General features: G+C 44.4%; 1 protein-coding gene across 1 annotated transcript in view; it reads right to left on the bottom strand.

The window, feature by feature from the left end:
• Window positions 1-10,729, bottom strand: part of CFAP46 (cilia and flagella associated protein 46) — a 150,475-nt gene that overhangs the window by 65,735 nt on the left and 74,011 nt on the right. The window contains exons 37-41 of the mRNA XM_044420088.1: window positions 10,334-10,534; window positions 9,664-9,770; window positions 9,223-9,405; window positions 7,650-7,785; window positions 6,881-7,069 (exon numbers count right to left, since the gene is read on the bottom strand). Coding sequence (XP_044276023.1) covers window positions 6,881-7,069; window positions 7,650-7,785; window positions 9,223-9,405; window positions 9,664-9,770; window positions 10,334-10,534 — 816 coding nt within the window. The remainder of the gene's footprint in view (window positions 1-6,880; window positions 7,070-7,649; window positions 7,786-9,222; window positions 9,406-9,663; window positions 9,771-10,333; window positions 10,535-10,729) is intronic.

Genomic DNA, 10,729 nt, shown 5'->3' with positions numbered 1-10,729 from the left:
TTTTCTAACACTGATGTTTCTGATATATTATGATATTTAAGAGGTTTGTATTGTTTCCTGTATTTTATATGGAAACTGCCCAAAGAAGTCTGGCTACTGAGCAGTATAGAAATAACATGAGTAACACCACCACTACCCCACTGTGGAATTCTGGGGTACATCATCTCCTCTACAGGTCTTTGCCTGCATCCTCAAATGGTCCAGGGCATTCTGGATTGGGAAGCTCCCAAAGATCTGAAGGGTGTTCAATGAATGTAGCACAGCTTCTTCCAAATGGCTTACATTCCTTTCTGAAATACCAGGTTTGTATATTATTAACACTTTGTGATCTTGTCTCTTGAGGTATAAGTACCTGTCAACCATTGTAACTTCTCCAAAGAAAAGATAGTCAGACCTCAGTTTTCATGATTAGCAACCTCAGACTATTAGAGTTCATTATAAATGGGCTCCTCTTTGAAGAATGATTGTGAGCTACAGATAATTTACCTGTAGTTTACCATGTTTGGTAATATTAGACTATTGCAGTGTACTGTAATTGGGTTTACCTTTGGTGATTGATTGGAAACTACAGTAGTGAAAAATATAACAAATTAGGGATCAGGATCGTAAGGAATATAGCTAATCAGTTTTGAAACAGCTATATTGTCTGGAGAAAGCTGAGGTGGGAGGGGAGAGGGTGGCTGAGGGTTGCATCTGCCTGATCATCTCCCTCAGTCCCATGTAACATAGTCTTCACCGTTTAGCAGAGTCACCCAGTCCTCTGTGTATCATTTGGGTCAAGATGGCCAAAGTAGTTGCCATGGACAGAAGAAACAGAAAGCATAGCTTCTTCGTCATGGCCTCTGTGCATCACACATATGGGTGCTGCGCCTGCGCAGTGCCTTTGGCCAGAAGATTACAAGCTAACGGTTTTTGGCGGGAAAGCTCTGCTCCCCCTCCCCCGTGGCCTATAAAGAGCGGAGCGTCCATTTTGTTCAGTCTTTGTGACCGCCGTTCACTGTGCCTCATGCCGCTTTTGACTATTGCTCTGACCATTACTCGTATAGTACTATTCTTCTCTATTATTCTCCCAGTTATTATATCCCTGTTAGTTCTCGTTGTCTCTATAGTTCTTGTTAGTTCTGTAGTTCTATCGTTCTACCTTTCTTTCGATCTTCTATAAAAAAAAACAAAAACAAAAATATATTCTTACCCTCTGAATTCTTGTGATGGCGTAGCGAGTGGCTTTCCACAAATGCTCGGAATGCGGGTCAAAGATGTCTCCGTCTGACCCGCATGACCTATGCCTCCTCTGGCTGGGGAAGGGGCATAGGAACGACAAGTGCTCTTACTGCCTGGCCTTCTCTAAGCAGGCCAGGAAAAATCGTGAGAACCACCTCCGGAGGCTCCTGTGGGATCGGGCTCTCATGCAGTCCGACCCACTTGTTGTCGCTCCGAAGTCTGGTCCTACCACGGTGGTCCCACCCTCACGCCCTTCGGACGAAGGTGCATCTACCATGAGGGTTCCACCCACTTCTCCGAAAAAGAAGCGTGAGAAGCGCAAACATGCTGATACCGAGAAATCAGCAAAGAAGGCCAGAAAAGAGAAGCCTCCTAAACTGACCCAGAAGTCGAAGGACCCGGAGCACCCTTGACACCGTGACTCGGGTTCGATGGCCACCTCGGTACCAGCAGCAGCTACCGTACCAACCCCACCCGAGCCGGTACTCCAGGCAGCTATGAGGGTTACGCCCCAGTGGTCCCCTCGATGTGTGGCCGACCTTCCCACCAAGCCGCTGCCAACTCTTCAGCGGGGGTCGATTTCTGATGGGGAAATTCAAGACTCTCCCCACAGGGCTAGGTCACCCACGCCTATGCCCATGACCACGACGGAGGCGGATGTGGTCATATCCCCGCCTAGGGTCCGCAGGAGCCGCTCGAGGGAGCAGCGATCCAAGGAATGGCATCGCTCCTACTATCCATCCTGGGGCGAGCCATACTCTACCAGGTACTATCCCGCACCGAGGGATCGGTTTCCACCACCCTCCCGCGACCGCCCGCTGTCGTTGGACCCGAGGCGCGCATCCCTGATTCCTCAGAATGAGAGTAGCCGGTCTGTCTCGCCAGTGGAGTCCTCCTCTTCGGCTCCCCCGTATTACGGTGCGGACTCTCCCGACGTCGCTGTGACCTCCCAGGGCCCTGTGTCACCGGACGAGTCCCATGTCTCCTTCGCGGAGCTGATGTCTCGGCTTGTCCAATCCTTGGATATCGACACTGTCCAGTGTCCGGGACCTTTGATGGACAAATTTTATGATGTCTGTGGGGAGCAGTGCACCTCGATCGTCCTGCCTTTGATTACCACCTTACGGCAGGCGATGATGCAACCCTGGGACTTGCCTTCTCACCCTCAACCCACTTCGCGGAGGTACGAATCCATGTACTGGGTTCGGGAGGAGGACATCCCATTCCTCCTCCTCCACCCCAAGCTGAACTCGGTCGTGGTGGAGTCCTCCCAGGGTAGAGAGGCAAGAGGCCACACTGCTCCGCGGGATAAGGAGGGCCGTAAGATCGACTCCCTGGCCAGGAGAGTCCATGCAGCTTCAGGCCTGGGGCTGCGTATTTCGAACTACGAGGCGACGTTGGCGAGGTACCAGTACTTTATAATGCAACACCTCCACAATGTCGTCTCGGCCCTTCCGGACCACCAGGGTGACCTAGCCAAGGTGCTAATAAAAGAGGCAATGCAGGTCGCTGTTCAGCAGTTGTCCACAGCCAGGCACCATGTGGACACCAACTCAAGAGCCTTGGTCGGTGCTGTCTCTCTCCGTAGGCATGCATGGCTGAGAAGCGCCAACTCCCCAGAAGAGACTAAGCGCCGAATTGAGGAAATGCCCTTTGACGGGTTCGGGCTTTTCCATTCTAAGATGGATCATAAACTCAAAAAACTCCATGAATCATGCATGATGGCCCGACGGATGGAGCTCCAGTCGCAACCGAGGCGTAAGTGGGCATGGACCCGTCCACCCTACAGACAGCCTTTCCAATCCAGGCAACAGCCTCAGCACAGGCAGCAGCAACAACAGCGCCACCGACGACAGCCCCAACAACGCTACCAACAGGGCCACCGCCGATATGACGACAGGAGGCAGTGTTGACAGGACGGGCGAACCATTCCTCTAACCTATCCTTTACCCACCCCCTCTCTCATCTGGGGACCAGCTGCAAAGCCGACTCCCCATGTGGGAGTCCATTACATCTGACCGGTGGGTATTGTCCATCATACAGCACGGCTATCGGATAGAATTCGACATCGTTCCCCCATCGAGTCTGATCCAGTTTACATCATGCTCGCCGGTACTGCTCGATGAAATACAACAACTTCTTCGCAAAGGAGTGATTCGTCAAATAACTCAACATGACGGACTTCACGGATTCTACTCCAGATATTTTACGATCCCCAAGTGGGATGGTGGCTTATGTCCGATTTTGGACTTATGTAATCTGAATCGATTCATCGTGGCGAAAAAGTTTCGAATGACCACCCTCCAAAATATTTTGCCGCTGCTAAGGAAAGAGGACTGGTTCGCCTCATTGGACTTGAAGGACGCCTATTTCCATATTGTGATCCATCCCAATTAGAGGCGTTTCCTTCGCTTTGCTGTTGCTTCTGATTTGTATGAATTTACGGTTCTATCCTTCGGTTTGGCCACCGCTCCGAGAGTGTTCACTAAAATGCATGGCCCCTGTCTGCGCTTTCCTACGCCTCCAAGGCATACAAGTTTATCCTTACCTTGATGACTGACTCCTGGTCTCCAGGTCTAGGGAAGCACTCCTCACTTCCATTCGTATTACCTGTGCCTTATTGGACAATCTGGGCCTATGCATTACTATCGAGAAATCTTCTCTTCTTCCAGTACAGAAGCTTACATTCATCGGAGCCCACTTGGATTCAACGTTGGAAAAGGCCTTCCTCCATCGGGACAGACAACTGACTCTCGCTTGCCACATCCATCGAATGCGACGAGACGGGACGGTTCCAGCGAAGTCCATCCAGAGGCTTCTAGGTCATATGGCTTCCTCCGTTGCTGTGGTACCACACGCCAGACTTCGACTTCGTCCTTTGCAGCTATTTCTCAACAAAGTGTTCCATCCACAGAGAAATCCACCGTCAAAGCTGCTCCGAGTTCCATCCTCGGTGCTCCACTCTCTCCTATGGTGGTCGGTCCCAGCCAATTTGACTGTTGGGGTTCCCTTCAGGCCCTGATGCCCATCGATAACCGTCGGTACCGACGCATCTCTTCTGCTCCGGCCTGTATACCCAGGGCACGTGGACTCATCAAGAATCCAAAAATCATATCAACTTCCTGGAGCTCTTGGCGGTATTCAAAGCCCTACGCTCTTTCGAGGATGTTCTTCAACATCGGGTCATTCAGATAACGTCGGACAATATAGCCACTGTCTTTTATCTGAACAAACAAGGTGGGACGAAATCTCCGACCCTGGCCAGACTTTCTATGCAGATCTGGGACTGGTGCATTCTGAGAGGCATTACACTAATGGCAGTCCATCTGGCCGGTATGGACAATGTGGAAGCGGACCTTCTAAGCAGGCGCATACTTACCTCTCACGAATGGAAACTAGATCCTCAGACATGCAACGATCTTTTCCATCACTGGGGGTTTCCCGATGTGGACTTGTTCGCCACCCAACAGAACAAGGTGTGCGAGACTTTCTGTTCGAGAGCAGGGATAGGGTGCGAATCCCTAGGGGACGCCTTCATGATCCCATGGAACAACCTGAATTTTTACGCCTTCCCGCCAATTCCTCTTGTGATGAGAGTCATAGCGAAGATTGTATACGATCGGGCCACGGAGATACTGATTACCCCTTGGTGGCCACACCAACCTTGGTTTGCCACACTGCTCGACATCTCTCACGGGAAATACCTTCATCTGCCACTGCTTCTGTACCTCATAACCCAGCAGGACGGTGTGCTTCGCCATCCAGATATACTGTTGTTGAAACCAACAGCATGGCGAACCCGATAGTTAATTTTGCTACATCTGTACCGATGGCAATTTCAAGTGGTTCGAATCCTGCCCTCGAATCCGCTGCACTCAGAGCCTTTGAATCCACTGGGGTCGACGTTGCTTCCTCTTTCAATCCACCAGCGCTGTCAGATCCGACGATTGTTCCACCAAATCCGACAACCTTGCATCCGGATATTCAACACATCTTGGATTCCGCTCTAAAGCCTTCCACACGGAAGTCTTATGCGGCTAAATGGAGAAGATTTTCCACCTTTGCCGAGTCTCGTTCGTTCTCTCCACCTACATCATCGATACACCAAATTCTCCAGTTCCTCTTAGAACTACACCACTCTGGACTGAAACCATCTTCGATTAAGGTGTATACGGAGGCAATCGCCTATCATCGTGGCATGCTAGATGGATCGTCCATCTTTTCTCAACCTACTATTAAGAGGTTTCTGAAGGGGCTTTATAATCTGAATCCATCGATCAGGCCAGTAATGCCTACCTGGAGTCTCTCTGTTGTTTTGCAAGCGCTTACAAGAGCTCCTTTCGAACCGTTAGCAACAGTTGATTTATGTCTTGTTTCGTGGAAGACAGCGTTTCTAGTAGCGGTTACCTCGGCCCGAAGGGCCAGTGAGCTCTGCGCTCTCTGCGTAGACCCACCTTACCTCAACTTTCATAGAGAAAAGGTCGTCCTGCGGCTCGATCCATCTTTTCTCCCAAAGGTTTCCACTCCCTTTCATATGGGACAAGATATCAATTTGCCGGCCTTCTTTCCATCTCCGTCGACTCCGCTAGAAAGATCATTGCACTCACTTGACATTTGGTGCTGCTTAGCCTTCTACAGATCTAGGACGGAATCTATTCGGCGTTCAAATAGACTTTTCGTTAAATATGCTACCAGAGATCAGGGCGCTCCTGTCACTCCGCAGAGGCTTTCTAAGTGGATAGTCCATACTATCACTTTATCCTATCAACTGGCTAAGATTGACTTACCCACAGCTCCTCGTAGCCATTTGACTAGGGCTGTTGCTACCTCCTCTGCCGTCGCATCAGGAGTACCGATTGATGATTTATGTCGGGCTGCTACTTGGGCGAACCCTTGCACTTTTGCCAAACATTATCATTTAGACGTTTGGGCTTGACAAGATTGCTCCTTCGGCAGAGCCGTTCTTTCATCTATTCTTCGTTGAGGACACCTCCCCTCCTCCATTATGGTAAGCTTGTTAATCTACCCACAGAGGCCACGACAAAGAAAAGCAGGTTGCTTACCTGTAACTGATGTTCTTCGAGTGGCCATCTGTGCAAACGGTCCCAAAAATGGAAAAACGTTTCCATTTTTCTTGGTACCGATATCGTTTACAGTAGGAATATTTTTTTCCACATGGCGGCGTATGTTCGGTCGTCAAAGACTGAACAAAATGGCTGACACTCCGCTCTTTATAGGCCATGGAGGAGGGGGAGCGGAGCTTTCCCACCAAAAACCGTTAGGTTGTAATCTTCCGGCCAAAGGCACTGCGCAGGCGCAGCACCCATATGTGTGACTGCACAGATGGCCACTCAAAGAACATCAGTTACAGGTAAGCAACCTGCTTTCCTTCCAACCTTTTACATGTATTTACATCTGGACCCAATCCACTAATTTAAACAGTAGTTTGCTTCTGGTTTTAATGAATGAAGTATGCAGAATGGACTGGCATATACATATACATGTTTTTAATGAAATGTTTTAATTGTTTCTTATTGTATTATTGTTTTCATTGATGTACTGTTGATTTTATTGTAAACTGCCTGGAGAGCCCTCTGGGCAATATATGAATGTAATAGATAAATAAATAATCAATCAATCAATCACATTTGACATGCACCTGTTCAACAGAAGAAGCATCAGGTGTAAATCTTACAAATTCCTCAATAATTTGCTCAATTTGTTCTGCTCCAGCTTCTCTCTTTTTTTTCTCAGTATTGGTAAGAACAAAAATGTCCAGAATGATTTCTATAAGGGTCAACTTCATACTAGCAAGTATTCTCATCAATGGCAAGTTAATATTCCGTATCTGAAATTTTTAAAAAAATGTAAATGGAAGTCAATCATAAAAACAAACCAGATTCAGGTTTCTATAACAGATGATGGATGTCCAGCAAGGAGGAGTCAGGGTTAAAGAGAGAATATTGGAAAATGAGGGAAAGTCCTCACCAATTTCAGACACTGATTTGCTATTCCTGTTTTAGGCAGGTTGCCTGCCCTCATATGGTGTCTGCCTTCACTAGGCTACCAAAGATTAAAAGAAGAGAGAGGGAAAAGCACTTCACAATAAAATGGAATAGGGAAGAGAGAATCCCGTGCAGCTTTTTGGGGAAACATTTGTTAATGGACCTAATATTTACGAAATGTAAGGTTTTTTTTGAGAATCTAAGGAGATTATCTACAAATCCTCATATAACTGATGAATCTTCACTATTAAGGAATTGTACATCATGAAAAGTGATAATGATCTCTGACTGTCCACATTCATTATTTATATCTGTATTTTCAGATATTCACCAGATTTTTGAACTATTGCCTTCTTTTCTGTATGATGTTCAACAGTCACCATGTTAGATATCAACTCAAACATATGAACACTTCCTACTTACCTCATTAACCGGAAGCAGATTATTAATATGTTGGAAAAGCTGTTCCATTTGTGATACTGATTCTTTAGCTAATCGGTAGGCATCTAGGTAGTGACTCTGCTTGTCTACAGCATATGTTGTATGTTTACCTAACATTCTACAAGAAAACCAACAAAGAAGTTTATGCAAAAAGCATTTAGCAACTGGTGATGAGATGGTCCCAAAATAAATTTTAAGAACTGCTATTGTTGGAAACCATTTAATCTTGTTTCTCACTGCTAAAGGAGTTAAAACTGGACATTTTATAAACACTGAAAATATTTCTTGAAACTTGTTACTCTCAAAAAAGAGAAGAAAAATGATTTTCAGTTAAATAATTACTATTTTCAATCCATTATAGAGCAAGTTTAAATCCAAGATACTGTTTAAAATCGACATTACTAGAAATTGGTTTTTTTTTTAATTCTTGTTGCAAGTCTCCTTCAGTAGTTTTTAAAATAGAAAGTCAAGTAATAACAGAACAATCTTAACCCTCCAGAGCAGTGGCAGAGGCTCCATACAACTGGTGGGAAGGAGGTGCTGTACCCTGCTTGTGGAAAGCAGTCCTGTGGCAGGGGTGTTCTGTCCACCCAAGCAGGCAGCAGAAAACTTCTATTTGCAGTAGCACAGTGGGTTGCAGTGGATTATGGATCTGCTGGACCCCACAAGAATCTTCTTCCTCAGCAGCTCCCTCTCATAGCTCATTCTACTTCCAATGCTGCCCATTACTTCCATGTGGAATTAAAGTGGGTGTGTGCATGGGGTCTTCTTATGAATCACTAACTAGTTAAAGAACAGAAGACAGAGGGTGGGAATAAATGGCAATTTCTCCCAATGCAGAGATGTCACTAGTGGAGTCCCACAGGGGCTCCACTAGTGACACTAGTATTGGGCCAATGCTTTTCAACCTTTTCATAAATAATCTGGAATTAGGAGTAAGTAGTAAGGGTGGCCACATTTGCTGATGACACTAACATTTTAGGGTGGTTAAAACTTAAAGAGATCATGAAGAACTCCAAAGAGATCTCTCCATGGTGGGAGAATGGGCATCAAAGTGGCAAATGCACTTCAACATAAGCAATTGTATAGTGATGCATACTGGGGCAAAATCCCTACTTCAAGTATGCACTGATGAGATCTGAACTACTGGTGATCAAGCAAGAAAGCAATTCTGAGGTAGTGGGGGTCAGCTTGATAAAAATGTTGCCACACTGCTCAGCTGCTCTGAAGAAGGCAAACTCCATGCTAGGCATAATTAGCAATGGAATAGAAAATAGAACTGCCAAAATCTTACTTCCCTTATACAAATCTTTGGTGTCACTGCACTTGGAATATTGTGTTCAGTTCTGATCAATTTAGCTGGAAAAGGACATCATTCAACTGGAAATTGTACAAAAATGATAAAGGAGCTGGAGAAGGAGCAGCTACACCTGGGACTGTCAGCTTAGAAAAAAAGGCAAGTAAGATGAGACAAGATAGAGGTGTTTAAGGTTACCCTAAGTCAGAGACAACTAGACAGCATGAAACAAGTATTCAAGAAAAACAGTGAGCTTACCTGTGAATATTTGCACGTGCCATCAAAGCTTCAGCACTACGATCTTTATATCCATAAGAAAGGAAGTCCTTCTCTATGTGAATTAGTTTTTCATATGGTTCCAGCAACATTTTTGGTAGCTCAGTAGAATGATGAGTACTATTGATGAAATCTTTAGCAAAATCTATCTGAATGTACACTTTCCTGCACAGAAGAGTATATTAATAGCACTGGGGGAAAACATTGGACAAAATAGTAAACACCTTGTCCATTACTGTATTTTTTTCTTTTGATATCTTGATAGGAAATTAATAAAAAGAGAACTCAAATTTTATATTGTCTGCATGTATGTTTGCCTTGAAAAAGGAAAATTTGTAATAGACTATTAAAATATACCATAATTAGTTTTTAAGAAATGAACTCTAAAAATTACAATTATATTTTTAATTTGTTATTAATTACCTGGCTTCAAGACATGCAATTATAACAACTAATTCAGATTCTCTGTTAGGTCTTTCTACCAGTAATGGTCTCAAGACATTTACAGTCTTTTGCAGAAAATGGCATGCCTGCAACTATGAGAAAGCAGAATTTTAAAATCTTGTAGTATTCATAACAAATTCTATTTCAGAACAAACCCAAATAATGAAAACACAAGCTTTAATTTACTAAAGATCACATTAGTCCCCACTATAGAAGCAAGCAATCCTTTCTTAAATGCAGCTATATAAGGATGCTATAGTGTGAGCTCTACAATGAAAAAAATGAACATTCTAATTGCAGAAGCCTTTTTTTATGAAAATATGAACTTTAAAATGGTGCAAAATAGTCAATTTAGTTCTTTTTATCACAGAATAGACCTTTTATTTTTGTTTATCTCAGAATTGTAATAGTTTCATTATCATTTACATATGCACACCATCCCTTTTTTAAAAAAAGTTGGACCTTCTCTTCTAAAACTGAAACATCTACAGTTTAACAAACTATCAGCAAACAGTTTTATGCAGAAAAGTATATACAGGTAGCCCGATGGAAAGTGTGAGTATTATGGTTCTATAAACAAAACTACATAATCCATATTTGCCCTACATGCTTTAGATATGTCCGTGAAATAATAGATGATTTTCCTTACCATTTTGTCATTTTTTTGCCTGTCTTGCCCTAAAATGGCATCTGTGACACACAAAGTGCTGTTGTGCCAAAAGTGCTCATTTCCTCCTATCAGTTGTGCCTGCTCAAGCAGTGCTTTAGCTTGCACATGTTTTCTTTCCAAATTAGCCACCATGGCTAGAAGAAAAAGGCACCGTGATATAGCACATGGGTCATTCATTTCCTAGAAAAAGGATATTTCAATTAAAACAAAAAGTTTGTTCTTATATTCACACACTAGCATATAAATGTTATTGTATGATCACAGCCATCCCAATATTATGTGTTTAGTCAATCACAAACACTATCAGGGACATATATCAAGAAAACAATAATACAGATAGGACTTTATCCAGACTTAGTCACACTTTAGACTCAT

Source organism: Varanus komodoensis, unplaced genomic scaffold, assembly GCF_004798865.1.
Source record: "Varanus komodoensis strain SLA01 unplaced genomic scaffold, ASM479886v1 scaffold11, whole genome shotgun sequence".
NCBI classification, from domain to species: Eukaryota; Metazoa; Chordata; class Lepidosauria; order Squamata; family Varanidae; genus Varanus; species Varanus komodoensis.
This window is presented reverse-complemented; position numbering and strand designations above follow the sequence as displayed.